Source organism: Lepidochelys kempii, chromosome 3 (genome assembly GCF_965140265.1).
Source record: "Lepidochelys kempii isolate rLepKem1 chromosome 3, rLepKem1.hap2, whole genome shotgun sequence".
NCBI classification, from domain to species: Eukaryota; Metazoa; Chordata; order Testudines; family Cheloniidae; genus Lepidochelys; species Lepidochelys kempii.
This window is the reverse complement of record NC_133258.1, coordinates 45,551,370-45,574,083: the sequence shown is the minus strand read 5'-3', so window position 1 is coordinate 45,574,083 and position 22,714 is coordinate 45,551,370. Positions and strand designations below refer to the sequence as shown.

General features: G+C 39.6%; 1 protein-coding gene across 2 annotated transcripts in view; it reads left to right on the top strand.

Annotated features, from left to right (window-relative positions):
• Positions 1–22,653, top strand: part of GCLC (glutamate-cysteine ligase catalytic subunit) — a 57,030-nt gene extending 34,377 nt beyond the window's left edge. Inside the window, exons 7-16 of one of the 2 annotated variants that reach the window (XM_073336264.1) lie at positions 5,159–5,233; positions 8,686–8,802; positions 9,984–10,122; positions 10,664–10,776; positions 12,085–12,177; positions 12,937–13,041; positions 17,507–17,588; positions 17,682–17,785; positions 17,882–18,002; positions 20,917–22,653. In XM_073336264.1, the coding sequence (XP_073192365.1) occupies positions 5,159–5,233; positions 8,686–8,802; positions 9,984–10,122; positions 10,664–10,776; positions 12,085–12,177; positions 12,937–13,041; positions 17,507–17,588; positions 17,682–17,785; positions 17,882–18,002; positions 20,917–21,125 (1,158 nt within the window). In that variant the 3' untranslated portion in view covers positions 21,126–22,653. The remainder of the gene's footprint in view (positions 1–5,158; positions 5,234–8,685; positions 8,803–9,983; positions 10,123–10,663; positions 10,777–12,084; positions 12,178–12,936; positions 13,042–17,506; positions 17,589–17,681; positions 17,786–17,881; positions 18,003–20,916) is intronic. The other variant, XM_073336265.1, reaches the window with a different exon arrangement.
• Positions 22,654–22,714: the final 61 nt, after the last annotated feature.

The following is a 22,714-nucleotide window of genomic DNA, read 5'->3' as shown; positions in this document are numbered from 1 at the left end:
AACACCTCCAATGCATTTTTTTACCTAATCATGACTGTCTCAGCCATTGCAAGCACCTTCAGAGTGGGGAGGGTCTTTGGAAGATGAATCAAATGCCTTCCAGTAAGATAATTTGATCTCTCAGCCAACCTTCCAGTAGTGTCACATCCTGAAAGAGTTTGGAAACCTGCCAGTGTGGTGGCTTTTAATGCTCCAAGTGATAGGAAAACATCTCTGGATGTTATACAGCAATTCTATTCCCCAGCAAGAGGCACAAAAACAGAATCTTGCGGAAATCTTGCGTAGCATCTCAGAGAGTCCTGGAACACGTGTATTGTGCAAAAATCTGGAGTTTAGTAAGCACTTCTCTCTCTGGCGTTGATGGCATGCAAAATAATTTTAGAGTTAGCCTCCATTTACAAAGAAATTCCACTGAACCATTCAAGGCAGCAGTTTCATTATGCCAGGAGACAATGAAATTCTTTGAGCAATTCTTTGTATGCTGGAGCATTTTTCCCGCAAGGTATGCGTGTGAATATAGGACAGTAGCTTCTTCAATGTAACATTGGAGATGTTTGCAAAATCAGTGATTTGTATTGGATAGGAGCAATCTATGGAGTTTCTTCTTTGTGGTAATATTTTTAATTGATTCCTCTGCAAACGTGTCAGACATGAGACGGTGTTTTCTCTGTAGACTCATAATAAAGTCTTCAGTCAAATCTTGGCAGGTGTTAACAGTTTCTGGTTTGTCAAGAGCTTGTACCTTGGCCATATCATCTATGATTGCTGTGCTGAAAGCCCTCTGCTGGCGTAATGTACCAATCATGTCCGTATGTGCTGGCTCACAATGACTGTGCAAGATGTGCGTTAGTTTGCTTTTTGTCTAGCACATATGTGGCGTTCTGTCACATTCAAACCTCAATCATGGCACGACAGAGAACTCGTGCTTTCCCAAAGTCATACATAAATCAACATCACCCTGAGATCTGGACACTACCAGGAGGTAAGCAAACGACCCATCCTGTGGTTAGCTCTGTAACGCTCCCTTCCACCTTCACTCTTTCTTTCTTCTTACATTCGCGCACGTCTTTAGTTTGTACTTCTTGATTGGAGTCCATAGATTGATGGAGCCCTGGATAAATCTTTGGGTTTTGAGGGCTTCGTACAAGTCATGACCCAAAGTATCCTTTCAGCTGACACCTTAAGCTATCTCCTCTCTGAAGACTGCTTTTGTCATGATATTAATGAGCTCTGGTTCATCATATGCAAATAAGTTGTCAGTGTGAATAATTCATCCTTCTTGGCATTTAACAGCAGCTAATAAGTCTAGATGGTATTTAGTTACTTCTGGAGAAGTCCTATAAACTACATCCATATCCCACAGTTTATCTTCAGTAAGTGCTTTAAGAGCCTTTCTACTAAGTGTGTGTTCCTTCTCAGACCTGTTCAAAGCATATATTTCTCTATACTTAGCCTTTGCATCAGCCAACTCCACCGCTTTCCCATCCATTAGACTTTCTATGAGTCTATGGATTCCAGCTGACTCAGAGTTTACACTAGTAAAATCTGTATTTTGTTTGTTGCTTTTATCTTTTGATGCAACACATCTTTATTGTAGCACTCAATGTAATATGCAGTGTCATATATCTGACCCAAATGATGCTCAGTGTGTCCAATTAACATTATTTTTGCATGTACCATTCTTGCTAACGGTGACTGCTTTGTTCAGTTTCTCACCTGTCTCACGTGTTGAAACTGTGCTTAATGGATACCTTCAGACTTCTGGATTACTGCAGAATAAGCCGATGTTTTTCTCAAAACACAAGTAATGGGACCCAGTATAAGTGCCATAGCTGGCACTTGTCCCAACACTTTCAGTGTTTCCCTGATGCTTGATGTACTTCCTCTCCAACCTTGCCAAAATCAGTTTATGGGTGCACTTATAGCATGTAAGGTGCCACAGAGCATTGTGTTTAACCAGGTCCCCAGTGATAGTGTTCAAAGATTCAGCCATTAGTCAGTACTCTTCGTCTCCCCATTTATGCCTAAAAATGATCACGGCCACAGTAAAAAAAACAAGGAATTTGTAATAACTGACAATTACAACCTTCAAGTAATTTAATGTATGTTATGTAACTAAGAGTATACCACTCGCAAGTGGTATACAAGTAATTTCTGGTTTAATGCTGACCTCTTAACCTCAATACATCTTTTGGCATAATAAACAAAAATCATAATCCGTATCACTGAACCATTTCTTTTTGCTGCTGCTGTTGTCAAATCAACTTGAAGCACTTCTTCCATTTACAGTAATCTGTAACATTAAATTAATCACGTATCCAGTTCTGAGCATTCGCTGATAACACAGTACTGTAAGTCGAGAAATGAGAGACTTAAACCAGCTTTTGACAGCAGTAGCGTCTTCTGCAGGTGAAAACAGAATTCCTTCATTTCAGTTTATTCAGGTATGTCTACACAGCAAAGAAGAACCAGTGGCTGGCCAGTGTCAGCCGACTTGAGCTCGCAAGGTTCAGACTGTGGGAATGTTTCATTGCTGTGTCGACTTAACCCAGAAGTCTACACAGTAATGAAACGTCTCTGCAGCCCAAGCTAGCTGTGGGTTTTTCTTTGATGTGTAGACATACCCTTCAACTAGTTCAGTTCAATGACTAGTTCATTCAACGTTAACAAACCAGTTGGGATTGAAAATGCAGGAAAGTGGGTTGTTGTGGTTTTTTCCCCCCCCATCTCTTCCAATCTATGAATAAAAACTAGGTGTGAAAGGATGAGATCTACTAAGTCTAATATCGTGAAGGACATGGTGACCAGAAACAATCAGCTCTATTCACTTAACTACAGATGATACTACTTTGCTTAAAAATCAGTTAGTTATAAATGCAAAACATGCTTTGATAAACTTTTTAATATTTTTTTCTTATGTATCCAACACATTCATAGTACCTTTATTTAATTAAATTTTAAAATGCTGTTTTTGTGCATATTTAATTTAATTTGAATTTCCATCCAAATAGAGCTAGACACAAATCACAAGTAAAAAATTAATCATCTAGTAAATAAGAAATGTCATTCACCATTTTCTAAAATGATAAATATAAACATTTGAATAAATGTACATTAATTATAAATTTGCTTAAATATATACTGTTACAATGTATCCTTCTGGTTAATAAAAAGAAGCACCAAATTTGGTGCAACCTATATACATTTAGTTCCCAAGCAACATGTTTTAATGGCCATCAACCAGGGAGAATCAGCTTTGCTTTAGGAAAGTAATTAAAAAGTACAAATACAAAAGAAGATTAAAACTGATAATTTAAATCCAGGTTTCTGCTTGCTGATTTAAATCATGATTAAAATTGATTATTTAAATCACTTTAATTTAATTTAATCAACCCTACTTCCATATCTGTTAAATTGGTTGCAAGCAAAACTAACCTAGGGGAGATCCTACTGAGTGTTCCTCTTAAAAATTAAGAGGCAGGAGTAAAACTAATTTGTATGTCTTGTTCCAGTGCTAAATTCTTCTTTTGAAAGAGGTTATAAAACCTTTCAAAGTTTATTTTACAGTTCCTTGAAGGGAAATATGTGGGGCTCAGTAGTAGAGATCAGGGGACAGAGGGGGAGGTGTCTATATTTTATGTAGTTTCAATTGTAATTTCTTCAGGAGGAAAACTGGTAATCTTGTAATGTTGCAGTTAATAATGTTTATTGTGATAGTGTCTAAGGACCAACAAGGAGTGGGGCCCCATTTTGTTAGATATGTACAAACAGAGTAGTAGGCTGTCCCTGCTCTGAATAGTTCACAATCTAAATAGACAAGGTGGGCACAGGGTTGGGGAAAGAGTATAACGTACAAGCAGAGAGAACAGTGTGATGGCAGCAAATGTCAAGTTGGTTTCACAATTTTTATTGAAGGTTAGGGGCTTTTAGGGGAAGGGATAAGCTAAATGGGAAGGTAAGTTGGGGGGGAAATGGGGAAGAGGGTAAAAGGTGTAGAGCAAAGCTGAGGTGAAGAGACTGAGGAAGAGGGTGTGGGAGGGTTGAAGCAAACAGCCAGTCTGCACAGAGCAGAAGCAGTCCAGTCAAAACTGTAGAAAGTTCTCCCTATTGCCCAAAGGTCCCTGCTTTAGCTGCTTCTGCCCCTGCCAGCTGGAATTTCTGGTGGCTGCTCTGCAGCTTTCTCCTAAGCCCACATGGGGGAAGTACCACCTATGTGCTAATGTCCCCTGGTGTTGAGGTGGTCTTGCTACACAGTTCTGGGTCTAGTGGAGTGCTGGGGGAGGGGATGCCCCAGCTGGATCCCATTTTATCCCTTCTCTCTCACCTAGTGCAGCAATCTCTGCTACTTGAGTTCAAGTGGTGACAGAGTACAGTTTTCTCGGGGGGTGGTCCCTGTTTTGTAATGTCACAAAGTTTAAAGTGGAGAAACAGGAGGAGAAAAACCTATTAATTAACTCAGTTTGTCTACATGGAGACTTAAATGCACAGCAAGCAGGGCTGTGAATTTATAGCACGCTAGCCTGCCGTGCACTAAATGGCCGTGGGGACCCTGCTACCATGCACTAAAAGTTATGTAGTACACTTTCGTCTTACAATTGTGTTTTGGTCTCTCTCTAATACAGGCAAAAGTACATTTTTACAGAAACTTTAAAGTACACCAAAGCACTTCTGTTTCCCCCCCTGTTTTACAATAACCTATAATTAGGCTGGAGATCACAAAAGGATCTTGGATTAAAGGATTCTTTTAAAAACAAATTTACCTGTAATGTCAAATAAATGCTATGACTTGTAATCCTTTCTGACTGTGTTCCTTTGAGGGAGTTGGCTTCTGGAATGCTGCTTAAAGAGGATATTATCAGCTCATGTTCATTAGAGATGTTAGTCCTCAGTTTCTCTTGGTCCTGGCTAACATTTGAACTACAGCCCCAGCATCTGAGTGCCCTTCTAAAATGCAGCCTAAAATCTTTAATGAATATTAAAGTGTTGAAGTTGTGACATGGTTACTACTGGAAACACTGGCAGCAAAGATCAGTTTTCCTCAGTCCATGGACAAATTAAAATAGACAGTGGAAGTGACTTTCAGAATACCGTTGGTTCCAGTAGATGGTCTAGAGCCTGCAGACTTGCTTTTGTGTAATAATCCTACTTCTTCTAACAGGTAACATTCCAGGCTTGCAGCATTTCTGAAGCAAGATGCCTTTATGATCAGCTAGCTACAATCTGTCCTATTGTGGTGAGTAATAGCACGTTTGGTGATAAAGTTCTATTTACTGTATAAACAAACAAGCAAGCAAGCAAAAAAAATCTTAAAGTTTAAAGTCCTATAAAAAAGACCTTTCTATCTTTTAGTTACAAACCTAACTAAATTAGTGCATCAGATAATCTTTTCTAGCAATGTTTTGAAAATTTGGTCTTCAGCAAAAATGGAAGATGCTGTATTAGGTGGTTGTACAGTAACAGTAGTATATCTGAGAAAAAATCTATAACTCATGTGCTGTTTGCCATAGTACATGTGTGCCTTATTCTACTAGTAGGCAGCAAATAACAAAACAGTTTGGCTGCAGTAGTCTCGTCAATGAAGTTATTTTTGGGGGGTTTTTAGTAACTTTTACCAAACTGTAAATGTCTATGCTCTCATAATCTTGTAACATGTTCAGGATATACTTAAAAAAAAAAAAAATCATCAGGCTTTATTTTATAGCAAACAAATAAAAGGCAGGGTTCCTTTCCAAAGAGCTTACCGTATCAATTTAGGCATGGCATGACATGACAAGAGGGTAACAGAAAAGGCAAATGGGGGAGTGAGGAAGGTCAAAGGTTATAAGTAACTTTTTCAAAATGTTAGGATCTTTAGTTCCATTTTCAAATGTGAATCTGGCAGCCTGTTTTCAAAGGCTCAATTAGGCAAGCTGTTTTTTTTCCCGAAGGCTTAACTTGGACAAATTTTAACAATTTTTCAGAGGGTTGGCAAAAAGTACATTCCTGACATTAGGGCAATGCGCCTGCCAAATTTCAAGTCCCACTCCAAAGCAAGGAGTCACTAGACTTTCTCAATGAAAGGGTTGTAAGAATTTTTCAACATGTGTGAAATGTATTTTTCCCTTACTTTTTTCATGGAAATGGCTGAACCATTTTTGCTGAAACTTTCCAAAGGAATTTAGTTTGAGGCAGACATCCTGCATGAAAAATTTCAGCCCAGATGTTTTAATTCTGATAAGATTTGTATAAATGATTGAAAACAGGGTCTTGTAATGTGGAGTGTTAAGCAACCTTAATTATAGGTTCCAACTACCAGCTTGGATTTATAGGTACAACTAGAGTAGGCTAAGTGAACTAATCACTTCAGTAATAACTGGACACTGAGTTTAACAAGATAAAATGTTGGTCAAATTAAGTTTGCTGACAGGAGTGGAAGTATGGTAGCACAATATTTGATTATACATCATGAAATTATCTCTGCAGATCTCATGTTGTAGCTCCTTAAATATGGATCTATAGAGGCAATATATTTTGAGAACATCAGCAATGAGGTAAATAAACCTCCTTTCTATGTGGGCCGTTAATGGCAATGGCTTCTGAGGAAGAAATGTGCTGTCCTGCATCAGCAGAGGGTTGGTGTAGCAGAAACTTGGGGGTGGACAAAAGAAATCACTCCCACTCCTGCCCCCAGTAATAGTTTAGGCTCTGAGTACATAATACATTTTTTATAGGCGTGTGTATACAGGAGTTCAAAAGTAAACTTTCTGTACAGTTCTTTTTTGAGTGCTTGTTCACGTCAATTCCAATCAGATGTGCGCGTGCCGTGTGCATGGTTGTCAGGAAGTTTTTCCCTTAGCAGCTCCCGTTGGGTCGGCTGGGGAGCCTCCTAGAGTGGCGCCTTCATGGCGCTCAATATATGATCCTGCTAACCTGACCCTGCTTCAGTTCCTTCTTAACGTTCGGGGCAGCTGTTGGAACTGCGAATCGCTTGTTTTGCAAGTGCTTCCCTAGCGCAGTTACCTGGTCTAGTTCTTCTTGTTTTCTAGTTTTGTAGTTGTTAGTATAGTTAGTATAGGTGTTTGTGAGCGGGATCTTCCCTATCCCCTCACCCCTTCTTGGGCTCCGGAGCATGCCGTGAGCCCAAGGCTTTGTCTTGTAGCGCATGCCACGAGCCCATGCCAAATAGTGACCCCCACAACACTTGCCTGAGGTGTCTGGAGGAGGCGCATCAGACAGAGCGCTGCAAAATCTGCAGAGCTTTTAAACCTAGGACAAAAAAGGAGCGGGGTTTCCGTTTGAAGCAGCTGCTCATGGAATTTGCACTTCATCCAGCGGCTTCAGACCGCCAAGTCTTGGGCCCAAGCACTTCAGTGTGGCGTGCTCCAGCATCAGTTAGCAACTTGGGGCCAAGGAAGGACTCTAGTGTGAGAGCGCCTCGGCACCGGCAATCCCTGGCGCCGCAACAGGGAGCAGCAGCCTGGCACCACTCTACTTCCCCAGTGCCCCACAAGCTACATAAAAAGACTGAGAGAGGGCACTCTCCTCAGAGAGCTGCCGGACTGCCAGGGGATGCTTTGCTGGGTCCCAGACGGCAAGAGTCGGTGTCGTCAACTCCGGCGCCCAAGAAAGCACCATCGAGTCCGGCACATAGCGACTCTCCAGAGGGCAGTGCCAGGTGGAGGTGTTGGAACCACCCTCCACCCCAGACACATTTGAAGCCGCAAGAGATCTCCTAGAGATGACTGCAGCGCAGCCTCCAGTTATTAGGGACAAGCCTCTGGTACAGTTGAGACCAGTACCATCCAGAGGCAAGCACACCATGATGCTGCACTCCCAGTTACCGGACCAGCACTGCGCCTGGCACTGATTCTGGTTGCCGTGACATCACTGAGTCCAGCGGGAACACACCGGTACTGGGGACACGGCAATCTATTTCCCCGGCACCAAGGACGGATCGGCACCGGTCCAGGACCCTCACAGGACCGGCACCAGCAAGCAGCACTGGAGCGCAGCAGGTGATCACCAGCACCGGTCCCCATCATCAGACCATCCGTCCTGATCCTTGACAAGATCGTTGAGGCACCGGTCCCCTGCCTCTTCCATGCGGTACTGGTGGCCAGCACATGGGGCTTCAACACTGCCATGGTCCTCGCCCTCGGGCTTTTTAGAGTCTGACGCAGACTCATATTATTCAAAGTGCAGTCGACACAGGTCGGACAGACGCCGAAGGGATGCACATGTGGCCTGGTAGCCACAGTGGCAACCTCCCGTGCAATGGCCTTTTTGAACCCCCTGGGCTAACCATCAGGCCCAGGATACCCTGTCCAGGGGCTGCATGTCTGTGACCTCAGAATGCCACCATTCCCAGTCACCTAGATACAGACCTGCCCAAGCCGCCCCCTCAGACTGCAGAGGTGGGAATGGAGTAGCCGGCAAGAAGGAACTGAAGAGGTGTCGGGTCGGCAGGGTCCTATATCCAGCACCTAGAAGGCGCCACTCCAGGGGGCTCCCCAGCTCACCCAACGGGAGCTGCTAAGGGAAAAACTTTTCGACAACTATGCATGCGGTGCGCGCACACCTGATTGGAATGGACGGTGAACAACACATCTCGAAGAACAACAGTTGCAAGAACCGTTTTTTACATTGTGTTGGTGGTGGTCCTTTGTTTTGTCCTGTGTTCTCATGTGTGACTGGGTTTTATTTTAGATGGCATTAAGTGCTGCAGCTCCATTCTACAGAGGCTACGTGTCGGATATTGATTGTCGCTGGGGAGTAATATCTGCATCAGTAGATGACCGAACACGAGAGGAGAGAGGATTGGAGGCATGTGAAAACTAGTTTAAAGAGTAAAAGTTAAACAATTTTCTGGTTATTTTAGTTATACAAGTTCAAATATTCTTTGAATATCACAGCCTGAGTACTTAGTGGAGAGGGATTGTAGTCTTTGTGGCACATGATTTTGAAGGTGTAACTTTCACCCTAATTATTGTTATAGCATCCACAGCAGCAAATGTTATAGTTGAGTATAGAATTCCATTTAGACTCCACTTTTACTAATACACAATTTCATGAGAAGTTCTTCATTTGGTGCTGCAGCTTCCCTTTCTTTGCCTTAACCCAAAAGGTGATTTGTTTAAAAAACAGAGTATATATTCGCAAAAAGAAAAGGAGTACTTGTGGCACCACAAGTACTCCTTTTCTTTTTGCGAATACAGACTAACACGGCTGTTACTCTGAAACCTGTCAGAGTATATATTGTAGCCCTGTATTACATGATGTGTACTTCTGTAGATGGTCTGATAAGACTGTAAACCATGACAGCAATGCTAAAGCATATGGTCACCAGAACTTAGAATCATAGAAATGTAGGGCTTGAGAGGTAAAGTCCAGACCCCTGCACTGAGGCAGGACCAACTTGAACTTAGAGAACGTCTTTTACAGAGAACGGACAGCAGAGACCATCTAGAGAATTACAATTTTTTTTAAAAAATCTAAACTTATAAAAATGTTCCAGTAGAAAATTCCGTTCTGTATTCTGACAAGTATATTTGTTTATATCAATACTAATATAATCATGATGTCACAGTAGACTTTTTTGGCAAGCCACCCATTTTGAAATGTGCCATGTTATCCAGATGAATTCCTTTTAAACTGTTAGGATAGGGTAGTCAATATAGTGAAGTGACTTTTATTCAAATTATCATTAATAAGAAAACAAAGTTGGGTTTTTACTGTCAATTACTTTTCATTAAGCTTGTTAATTATATACCCTTTAAACTGCTAAATGTATTTAAACTCCATAAGATTCTTGTTTAATGGAACCTCTCAATGTACCTGCCCACTATGATCTTCCTTATTTTTAAAGACCTATGAATTTATTTTAATAACTTTAATTTAGATTGTTTAAAAGCAGCTTCTGTTTTAACAGTTCTCTAAGAATAGTGTAATTAGTAAGGCAACATTGTTTACAAGCTCTTAAAATATTCTATTTTTAAATTATATAGCCACTGAAGAACAACCATTATAGAATCAGTAAATCCAGATATGATTCCATAGACAGTTATCTATCTGAATGTGGTGAAAAATACAATGACATTGATTTGACAATAGATAAAGAAATCTACGAGCACCTAGTAAAGGAAGGTAAGTGTTTCACTCATTGTGAGTCAGTTTAGTCTTATGCTTGTAGTTTTCTTTAGCTTTTTTTTAATCTACCATACTTTTGCATTGACTATGCACTCTTAATGGAGATGCTCGCTCATTAAGCATGCGGTAGTCTGGCCTAGAGGTAATGCCATTGGTCTGCAATGGGAAATGTACTTCAACTTCCAAATTGAGGAGCTGACATCTTGAAAGGCATTAATACTTTGTCCTTCTGGATCGAGCAAAACTGTCAAAGTCAACAGGAGACTGAGGTGGAAGAGAGAAAGCAGAGGAAGAATGGCAGCTATACCGATCATCAGCTGGTGCTTCCAACCAAAAAATAGTATTCTTCCTATTCTTTTTAATCATCTTATGTATTTTTGTGGTGATCACTTTTACTTCTCCTTAGGATTGCTTGGTTGAGGTAGCCTTGAGCAGTATGGCGTTTCCTGGCTCTTGAGTCATCGTGGCATTTAATAAGGCCTACTTTACTATCTCTGGTATCTGTTGGTGAATTTGATCTTTGAACTTTTGTTTATAGGCATTGATCATCTTTTGGCACAACATATTGCACACTTATTTATTCGAGACCCGTTGACTTTGTTCGAAGAGAAAATACATCTAGATGATGCAAATGAATCTGATCATTTTGAGGTTGTATCTTGTTTCATACCAGTTTAATGAATGTATGGTTATAATTGCATACTCACTATTTTACAGCTGAATCATGTAGTGCTGAGTACTTTGTAGCTAAGAATATTGGCAAAATTTAGTGGCATAGGCAGGAACTAGGTACAAAAGTAGCTAGTTTCAAATGTTCCAAACAGGTCTTTACAACATGCAATTTGTGATATTGCACTGACAAACACACCTATTTCTATGAACTTATAAAATGTTTAATTCCTCATTCAAGAAAAATAATAGCTCTCACTTTAAACCTAGTGAAACACAGACCAACACTAGTAATTGCAGTGAAAATAAGCAAGGGAAAAATTAGAGAATATAAAGGCACAAACAGTAGTTAACTAGGTAAGGAAAACTGTCAATGCCATATGTCGTCTTTCATAAAATAGCTTTGTATTTGCAGGTGCTCTCTCATTTTATTATGCCATGTACAGCAACTACATGTTATGTAGTATATTTGATGATAAAAAATTGTATCTTGTATAAATAGTTGAGCAACAGAGTTGTAATATATTCTAATAATGTAAGTGTGGATCTTTAATTTTGTTATGTTCTAACTGGTTATAAAAGGCGTACCTAAATCTGTGTACGTAATGTCTCATGTAAGGCTTAGTCACAGGTAATTTTAGTAAAAATAATGGACAGGTCACAGGCAATAAACAAAAATTCATGGCCCCATGACCTGTCCATGACTTTTACTATAAATACCCCTGACTAAATCTTAGCGGCCCCAGGAGGCGACAGCTGGCTCCCGCTCCAGCAGCACGGGCTGACTACCCCTAGCCACCAAGGCCTCCAAGGACCACTGTTCCAATGGCCTCTGGGGCCGCCACTGGGATTGCTGCTGCTCTGGCAGCCCCTGGGGCCAGTTGCCCAGGGCCACCCCAGCAGTGGCTGGTGCGGCTGGCCCCAGGGCCGCCCCAGCGGCTGGCCCCACAGCTGGCCCCGGGGCAAGCTCTTCGAGCAGCCCTGGGGTCAGCCACACTGGCCACTGCTGCTGCGGAAGTCATGGCAGTCCCAGAAAGCCACAACCTCTGTGACAGACTCGCAGTCTTATTCAGATGTAGTCCAAAATTGAATTTCATGGGCAGTGTGGCATAATATCATTAGAGTGATGACTCTTCGTTCCACCTTTAAATGTGTCAAGCCTCTTTGTGTTTCTTGGTCATTTGAATGTCTGTTGGTTGAAAGACGAAAGAGAATCCGGTTTTGTTTTTATATATCTGCATTATGGAAATGTGCTTGTCTGTAACAGAATATCTTACTTGTGACTTGCAGAATATTCAGTCCACAAACTGGCAGACTATGAGATTTAAACCACCTCCTCCGAATTCAGATATTGGATGGAGAGTAGAATTTAGGCCCATGGAGGTAAGGAGTAAATATGCTTAATAGCATATCCCATTACAAATGGAAAAATACGAGGTATTCTGCTATCTAGTATCAAAACCTTATTGTTTATGGTGTGATTTGTCCCCTCTGAATTGCTATTCTTCTGAAGAGAAATGGATAACAGCGTTTAAGCAAATGTGCACAATAAATATTGGACTGAAACTAGCAGGGGAATTTGCATTAGCAAAGTAAAGAATACTAATGAGAGTAAGGGAGAGGGAAAAAGTCAGACCTATATATTAAAGCAACTCTAAACAAGGCTTTAATGTTGTTCTGAGTTTCTGGTGGCCTTCCTTCTCTTGTGCTTCTGTCAGTACTAAACAAATCTTGGTGCATTCCCTTCTGTTTCATGTGTGCTTGTATTTTATAGGTGTCTTGTCACTTAATTCTTTAGATTAACACTTTAAAAACTTCAAGACATTTCTTTTTAATAACCTGTGAGTTCAGACTCTTTGCATGATTAGCCATCCTTTTAAGTGCAGGACTGTGGTTTTGGTTTTGTATTAGAGGGTTCAGTTTACAGACACACATGCGTATTTTGGCATACACCTGACTTGGACTCTCAGTTAGGAATTTGAGCATCCAGACCCCAACTCTGGGCATGCAGAAGTGTGTACGCCCTTTTGCAAACACCTGTTTGAAAAATTGATCCAAACTGCATAAACTTGTTATGCAGCTATTTATTTTTGTTTATCAATCCTATTCCACTAAACTAACTTTAATTTTTTTAATGTCTAGGTTCAGTTAACAGACTTTGAAAACTCTGCATATGTTGTGTTTGTGGTATTGCTGACCAGAGTGATTCTGTCATATAAACTGGATTTTCTCATTCCTTTGTCCAAGGTAAGAGTGATGCTGTACACTTAATTTTTACTTCTTTAAGCTAGTTAGAAAGTCTAGTATTTCTCAGTGAAAGTGTAAGGACAGTATTTCTGCATCACTAAATCCCTCTTCTTCGAGATCAAATCTGGCGGGGGGGGCTGGCGGTGAAATATGGATTAATACAGTTTAACTCCACATACTATATAGATGGATTAGGTGAAAAATCAAAATAAAAATTTCAAGTGAGTTATTTGCATATATAAATACAAATTATTTTTCCTATGAAAATGTGGTGGTCTTTCCTAAGATCAGATGCACCATTAATACCCTGTACAATATTAACAGGGATCTGCATCATTTTAATTAATATTATATAAAAATGGAGCCTCTCCAAGGCTTTAGGCACCTCTGCTGTAAATTACAGAAACAAAATTAGATTTTCTATAAGGTGCCAAACTCCCCGCTCCTCTACACAGCTGACTTTCCCAACAGGCCAAACTCTGCAGCAGCCCAAAAATATACATGTATCGTGCAATATGCTCCAAAAGTCCAGTAGATTTGGGACTAATTAGGTCCAAGAGAAAAGCTCATCCCAGAGCTGAGGCCCCTCACTGAAAACTCCCTTCTCCTAGCCACTCTGGTTTGTTTGTTTGTGTAAACCTAGGGGCTGCTTCTTTTCATCTTTAACCATTGAACACTGGTAAAACATCTACAATGGTAAAAGAAAAAAGAAATGTTTGTTTATACTGTAAACACCAGAAAAACACTGGTAATTGTTATTTGTATCTAAGTTTGTCCACACGGAGCAGTAATGCAGACTACGGCGGTGTGATTTCTAAAGCACTGTTTGGTCCATGTGACCTTGCTGTTGCACTCAAGAGTCCCTAGTGCTCTTTAATATTGTGCTACTTGAAACAGTACTATGTTAAAACGTTTTAGGGAACATTACAGAGAAATTACTTGTTACAGTATAATATATAGAAAGAGAGAGCCCTAAAACCCCTCGCCCTATTAACTATGATTTATAACCTGTCCTTTAAATCAGCTATTGTACCCAGTGGCTGGAAGATAGCTAATGTAACACCAGTATTTAAGAAGGGCTCTAGAGGTGATCCTGGCAATTACAGACCGGTAAGTCTAACGTCAGTACCGGGCAAATTCATTGAAACAATAGTAAAGAATAAAATTGTCAGACACGTCGAAGAGCATGAATTGTTGGGCAAAAGTCAACATGGTTTCTGTAAAGGGAAATCATGTCTTACTAATTTATTAGAGTTCTTTGAGAGGGTCAGCAAACATGTGGACAAGGGGGATCCAGTGGACATAGTTTATTTAGATTTCCAGAAAGCCTTTGACAAGGTCCCTCACCAAAGGCACTTATGTAAATTATGTTGCAATGGGATAAGAGGGAAGATCCTTTCATGGATTGAGAACTGGTTAAAAGACAGGGAACAAAGGGTAGGAATAAATGGTAAATTTTCAGAATGGAGAGGTGTAACTAGAGGTGTTCCCCAAGGGTTAATCCTAGGACCAGTCCTATTCAACTTATTCATAAATGATCTGGAGAAAGGGGTAAAGAGTGAGGTGGCAAAGTTTGCAGATGATACTAAACTGCTCAAGATAGTTAAGACCAAAGCAGACTGTGAAGAACTTCACAAAGATCTCACAAAACTAAGTGACTGGGCAACAAAATGGCAAATGAAATTTCATGTGGATAAATGTAAAGTAATGCACATTGGAAAAAAATAACCCCAACTGTATGTACAATATGATGGGGACTAATTTAGCTACAACTAATCAGGAGAAAGATCTTGGAGTCATCGTGGGTAGTTCTTTGAAGATGTCCACGCAGTGTGCAGCGGCAGTCAAAAAAGCAAACGGGATGTTAGGAATCATTAAAAAAGGGATAGAGAATAAGACGGAGAATATGTTATTGCCCTTATAAATCCATGGTACGCCCACATCTTGAATACTGCGTACAGATGTGGTCCCTTCATATCAAAAATGATATACTGGCATTGGAAAAGGTTCAGAAAAGGGCAACTAAAATGATTAGGGGTTTGGAACGGGTTCCATATGAGGAGAGATTAAAGAGGCTAGGACTTTTCAGCTTGGAAAAGAGGAGACTAAGGGGGGATATGATAGAGGTATATAAAATCATGACTGGTGTAGAGAAAGTGAATAAGGCAAAGTTATTTACTTGTTCCCATAATATAAAAACCAGGGGCCACCAAATGAAATTAATGGGTAGCGGGTTTAAAACAAATAAAAGGAAGTTCTTCTTCACTCAGCACACAGTCAACCTGTGGAACTCCTCGCCTGAGGCGGTTGTGAAGGCTAGGACTATAACATGGTTTAAAAGAGAACTGGATAAATCCATGGAGGTTAAGTCCATTAATGGCTATTAGCCAGGATGGGTAAGGAATGGTGTCCCTAGGCTCTGTTTGTCAGAGGGTGGAGATGGATGGCAGGAGAGAGATCATTTGATCATTCCCTCTGGGGTACCTGGCATTGGCTACTGTCGGTAGACAGGATACTGGGCTGGATGGACCCTTGGTCTGACCCAGTATGGCCATTCTTATGTTCTTATGCCCTTGATTTTTTTGACATCTACATAAAACTCAAAAAATGCTAAAAAAAATAAACCCTGAAAATGGTATTACTAAACCTCCCAAAATAGAAGCCCTGCATATACCATGATAAGGGTTCAAGGATAAGTGATCTATATTATCACACACATAAGCCCTTAAAAAAAGGTTTCAGGGCCAAGGGGTCAAAAGTGCAGAATTCTCTCTCCCCACCCGGCCCCCAAGGAGAAAAAAAAAAGTATCCTGAGGCAGACACAACCATGGAAAACTTCAGCCCAAACAATTTGCTAAAATCATAAGCAACTGAAAAATAGTGGGACTTATAATAGGAAGTGTTGGGCAACCTTAATAAGAGGCAGAGCTATCAGCCCTGCCTAATCTATATTAGCATTTTATTGTTTGTATTAATATTTTACCACTTTGTTTTTTTTAAAATGAAATGTTCTGTTTTTAAAGTCTTCACTTCAGACTTGAAAGGAGAAACTTTCTCTTTGTTGAGTCGGGAATACAGTTTTCACAAATAAGGAGCAGAAGGAAATCTTGCAGCAAACATTGGAATTTAAAATTACCCAATAGCATGGGTATGCAATTTTATGCAGAGAGAAACGAACAAATACTATTCAAGTCAGCAATATATAAAGCACCACCGAACACATGAAGTGCCTAATAAATCATGGGCAAGAACATTAGTTAATGAAAGCCAGTTATGACTACAGAACAGATCATACACAGAGTGAACCTAGACCTAGTGAACCTAGTCCTAGATCTGAGCAGTTTGGCAGACATCACAACAGAGAATTACTGGACCTTCATAACTTGTCTTTTTTTACTTGTAAGAACAAGGATGTTATGGGGCTAATCTTGAACTGATCTCTACTTTTGGGTCATGTGGGATTATACTTCAGCCACCTAGAATGCTTTTAATCTTTCAAAACAGCCTTGAGACACCCTTCAGAACATACACAAACTGATTAGTAAAAGATATCATAAAATAAGTAAGAGGACAAAAGATTTTGTCCTAGTGTCGAAAATAGTTGTTTTTAAAATATCACTTTTAATTTTGCTGAAAGTTTTTTGCATCACATTGAGAGAGAAGACAAATTTAATGTAGCAAATCCTCTTCCTTTTTCCAGAGGCTACAGTAATGTTAGCTGCTTGAAAGTGGACTACTACTAACTCCCCATTAAACGTATTGATTGAAGAATTTGAGCATAATCTGCCCAGAAGCTATTCAGAGGCTAAGATTTTAAAACTTTCACCCAAAATGTTAGTTGGCTTACACTAAATTTTTACTTAAAATTTTGTCATGGGTATTTTTAGTAAAAGTCACAAGTTGCAGGCAATAAACAAAAATTCATAGAAGTCCATGATGGATCCCTGACTTTTACTAAAAATCTCCAGGGGGAGTGGGGGCAGTTGACTAACAGTTGGAGCCACTGCTCCAGCCCTGGCAGCTGAAGAATATGAAACGGAAAATGCCAATTTAAAAAAAAAATTCATAACCTCTTATTCCAACTGTACTGATTTCATTACACCTAAATAGCAAAAAAGCTTGCCTGACAAGACACATGTTCCTCTGTTTCAGTTTACAGCTGACACTGCTTGTATCTAAAATTACAAGTTGTTCATGCCAGTGCCGTTCTTCTGTTGCCACTTTTACTGACCAGTTAACTACACTTTCATGAGTGAGGAGCTCTGTGGTTCTGTGCAGAATGCTAACCTTTGAGAAATTAAATAAAACTTGCTGTCTGTAGGTAGGACTTAACTGGGTCTAGTGCAGTGAAATTAACAAGAAATATATCTAGAAATCCTAACTTCCAAGACCAAAACACTTTGATAGGTAAAGTGCCCATTTTCTAGCATCTGAGAAATAACCTTTGGGATTTTTCCCTTACTAGGTCGATGAAAATATGAAGGTAGCCCAGAAACGAGATGCTGTTCGGCAGGGAATGTTTTATTTCAGAAAAGATATTTGTAAAGGTACTGCACTTACTGCTTTCAGATTACTTGCTAAGGACCAGTTCAAGAGATGTACCAAGTTAATTGTTTGGTTTTTCCCCCTTCTTTGATAAGGTGGAAATGCTGTTGTAGATGGATGTGGCCCAGCACAGAATGGGAAAGAGACAGATGCAGAAGAGTACACCTTGATGAGCATAGACACAATCATCAATGGGAAGGTGTGGTGGTAGTTTATATTTGGAACACTGAACTGTTTTGCTTATTCATAAATTAAATCAAGTGAGTTTATACTGATCAATCGTTATTTCTTGCAGGATGGTGTCTTTCCTGGCTTAATCCCAATTCTAAACTCTTACCTCGAAAACATGGAAGTGGATGTGGACACAAGATGCACCATTCTGAACTACCTGAAGTTAATTAAAAAGAGAGCCTCTGGTATGACTAATGTTTATATGTTGGGTGCAAAGAAACTTGACTGTGAATTTCCTGACTTTTCCCCCCCATTGTATGACATTTAAACAAATCTTTTAGATAATTTCTAATGTAAAGGGGGACTTAATCTACTGTAGCAACTCTGAATACTATTAATCTGTCCTCATTCTGCTCCTGTTGAATCACGAATCCTTACCGACACGTGGGTCTGTGGGGGTAGTGCTGCATAATTCTGGAGTCATAGCAATTTTGCTGTCATGCTGGCAGCATAATTTAGAATTAATATGGAGCAGTAGAGCATGGGGCCTTGTCTTTGGCTGTCTTATAAAACAAGCAGGAGGTCCTATGTCCTTTGGTCCCGAAAGCTACTTGCTGGACGTTATTTAAAGAAAAAATGTCCTTTAAGCTGCTATTTTTACCTCATAATAGCTTTTAAAAATATTTTTTCAGATATGCAGTGTTCGGGATCCCCCAAGACCTCTTCCACTGGGTTCCCCCAAGAAATCAGTTTGACTCCAGTCTCAGGTTGCTTAATTTGGCATACAGCAAAGCTACACTGAGTTGATCCCATTCAAGTATAGGGGATGGGTATATGGTGTACCACGTGTCCAAAGTTACACAGAAAACTCTTCCTTCGTACATTTACACATTGCATTCAATTTACTTTACATCACCTGTTTTGGGCTTGGCTTGGTTACTTTGTGCGAAACAATCGCTGTAAAGCATGCTCTGTTCACGCAGTGTCCATGCACTATGTACTTGTTACTTCATCTTTACTTTCCCTAGTTATCTTAGCCATTGTTCCCTTGTCCACTGTTAATGACTCCTTTGGTGTTCTCCTCCCCCTATCCCCGCCCCCACCTGTATCTTAGCTGGCACAGACATTGTTTCCAACCTGATGATCCATTCACCTGCTTATTCGGGTCTCCCAAGAAATGAGGCCTCACCCATTCCAATTACTCCTGTCAAGCCAGACCTACATGTAGTAGGCTGGTTTTTCATGCCCATTGATTGTTTTGTTTTTGTTTTTACAGTGCACCATGTACCTTGAGAAAAGGAGAGGTTTAAACATTTTATTCAAATTGGGCGTATTAAGATATACTTACCTACAAGAGTCTGTATGTGCAAATACCATGGTGTGTGCACCTGGTCTCTAAACCACCCTAAGTAGTAAAGTTAAGGGCTGGTTTTCAGGCTTATTGAAAGATGAATCTCTCGACTCATGACCTCATGAACAATTTCACATTTTTGAAAATGCTATAGCTAAATGTAGCTAAATGGCATTTTAAAAAGTAAGATGAAAATAAGGACTTAGTGGAGCTGGAAATGCTACATTATAAATTTAATATTACATCTATATTAATTATAGATGTTGCTATACTTGCTTTGGTAAACTCTAAGAATAACTTGCTCAGAAACTTTTTTTTTTTTTTGGCTGTGGTGATGTTGCTCATCCATCAGTCGTTCACGCACTCAGCATCTGACTTCTACTGTGGTTGCTTCCTTATTAGAACTAACTCCATTCATCTCACTCTCCTGGTCTCTAAAGCTGAAGTGCTACTAACATCAGACTTGTGTAGTAAACTCTTCTGACAGTCTTCAAGTACATAAAAGGTTGTTATTAAGAGGAGGGTGATAAATTGTTCTCCTTATCTACAAAGGACAGGACAAGAAGCAACTGGACTTGGAGCAATTTAAGTGAGATTTAGGTTAGACTGTAGGAAAAACTTTCCTGTCAATGTAGTTAAGCTCTGAAACAATTTATCTAGACAGGTTGTGTAATCCCCGTCATTGGAGGTTTTTAAGAAATACATGTCAGGCATGGTCTAGACAGCACTTAGTCCTGCCTCAGTGCAGCAGACTGGAGTAGATGGCTGGTCCCTTCCAGTCCTGTGTTTCTATGATTCTAGAATTTGGGTGTTTTTGATACTGAAATGACACTGAATGTTTGATATTACACTTTTATGTCCAAAAATTGAAATTTATAACAGAAAAAACATTAGATGTGTCTTAACATATCTTAGCAGTTTTTTAGGCACAAGCTCTGGAATTTCCTAGTTGTTCCCAGTACCTCCTTAGGGTGGTAATGGGTCAGAAGTCCCTGAACTGTGGTCCATGGGCAGCTGTCTGGTTGCTAATGTTGTCTACACCAGACAGTCTTCCTCAAATTTACTACTATTGCTACCACTGGTGCAGTTCCATCAGAGGTAGCAACATCCTGAGTACTAGCAAAATAGATTAAAAATTGGCACCTTAGCCACGGTGTCATCTAGCCCTGCTCTGGTATAGTTAGACAACGGTGTTTATAGTGCCAGCAGTTTGTCGACCCTAGCACTCCCACTAATGGAACTGTACAGGTGGGAAAGCTGAGGAAATATCTAATGTAGGGAGGGTCTCCTTGTTTTTAATACGCATAATTGCTGTAGAGAAGTGATTACAGATAGTTTGACACTTGGTCTGTGAGACCATTTCTCCATTGAAATGTGCTGTTATGTGAAGAGTTTGAGAATTGCTGCCTTAAATTGTCTGCTGTTCCTAGTGATGCATTCTGATTTTTTAGGTTCTGGTATAGTTTCTGTTATGCGGGCTCATAAATGTAGCCGGACATTTTACTTCTGAAACTTTGAAAGTAAAACTTCTAGGATATAGATTGTTCTAGATAAGTGTGACTTCTAGTGTCTGTGTCGGGAGTATGCTTGGTGTATGTCCTTCAAGATGCATCTATAGTGAGTTCATGGTTTTGGTTTTTTTTAATGTGGCTAGGCTTTACTATGAGGCATATGTCGTGCTCATGAATATGAAGTGTGTATGTAATGAGAAATACTTGCAGGTTTGTAATATACTAAATAAAGTAGATGCTAAATGCAGTGTATAAATGTCTATAATATGATTTTTATTTACATTTTTCTCCTTTCAGGAGAATTAATGACAGTTGCTCGGTGGATGAGGGAGTTTATTGCAAACCATCCTGACTACAAGCAAGATAGTGTGATCACTGATGAAATGAATTACAGCCTTATTAGGAAATGCAACCAAATTGCACAAGAACAAGCAGAGTGCCCCGAATTACTTGGAGTAGGATTTAACAAAATAAAACACAGTGGAAATAAAACTAGCTCCTCTTAATGAAATGCTTTAATACCTGGTAGAAAGTGTAAACATTCTAGTGAGGAACAAGTTACAGTACTGTGTATCCAGTAGTTTCAGGTTGTGAAGACCAAAACAGGTAGTACTACACCTAACATGGGCCAATCTGCCTAAATATTCATTTAAGGCTTCCTAAAATGGGCATATTCTTATTGTTAAGGTTTATACAGTGTACATGTAAATAGTAAAATATTTTTATGACTAACATCAGTGTATTTTAATAACATTGTACCTAAAGTTATTGTGAACCAGCTTGTAACTTTTTTATGCTTATTCTGGAAAAAAAATACTGTCCTGAACAACTTCATAAATGTAATATAATGGTACTTGTATATTATATGCATTCCAGATATTGAATGTTCACTGTAATTTTTTGTTACCTGGAATGTACTAATCTACCTAATTTTAAAGAAAATCTTGGGACCTGATTCACAGAACTTCCCTTTCCATCCTGTGTTGAGTATATAAAATAGAATAAATTGACATGTTCCCTTTTTGTTCATCTTTGCGCCAGTCCCTTGGCTACCACAACACCTGCATGCACTCATCAACCACAGACCAGTAGAATCTGCTCAAAGTCTTCACTCAAATATGCAAAATCTGCTCATTTCCTGATGAGCAGAGCCTAAGGGATGGCTTGACAAGGCTCTTTTGGACAACCACACCACATGCATAAAAGCTTCAGAAATAAATGCATCCTTTACTGGACAGTTTTTCAATTCTGGTAAATTCCTATGCTTTCATGGGTGAAAGTCTTTCAATTTAAACATGGAGAGTGAGAGAGAACTGGAATGTTAAAGGATTGTTTATGTGAAAGGTGAAGTGGCTGAGAAGTCTGCTCTATTTTGTGCTGCTTATTAGCTTTTTTTTCCCTTCAATTGCTGGTGTTCCTAAAGTCCACAGAGTGCAACACAAAATCAAGATGAGAACATACATTAATTCCTTTTCTAGCCTAAGGCTCTCCTCCACCCCTGATTTTACTAGATGTTTCCCTGGTCAACACACTAACTTACTAATAACTATTACTGAGCATTGTAAGCACAGGTTAATCCCTGCATAAAATCAATCTAAAGAGAAATCATGGAATGCACTAATCCTTTTGTGAACTGGGAACCTGCCGTTTAGAGAGATTGTAAATAATTTAGAACTTGACATTACAGCTGTATATAACCTAAATTTATGGGGACTTCTTAATTTAGTTTACTAAATGGCTTCTACAAGTGACTTGCTGTATGGTAGATTATGCAAAGTTTAATACAAGCATATATAAATATCTAAGGTGTAATAATTTTAAAAAGGAACTAAGGGAGAAATTGTAATGATGCTGCACCAGAAAAAGCTTTTATGTATCAATATTAGAACTTGTGCTGTGTTCATAGGTATGCTTTAGAGAATGAAAGAATGCCTGTTTCTGCTTTCAGTGAACCTCTTTTAATCAAGATGTAGCTGGCAGGTGATATGCTTGTTAGTTTGTGGAATAAGGAAATAATAAATGAACTTTGCAATATATAGTGGTTGTTTGGATGTATATAAAGAATATCCATATCTGAATAGAAATATTTTCTTAC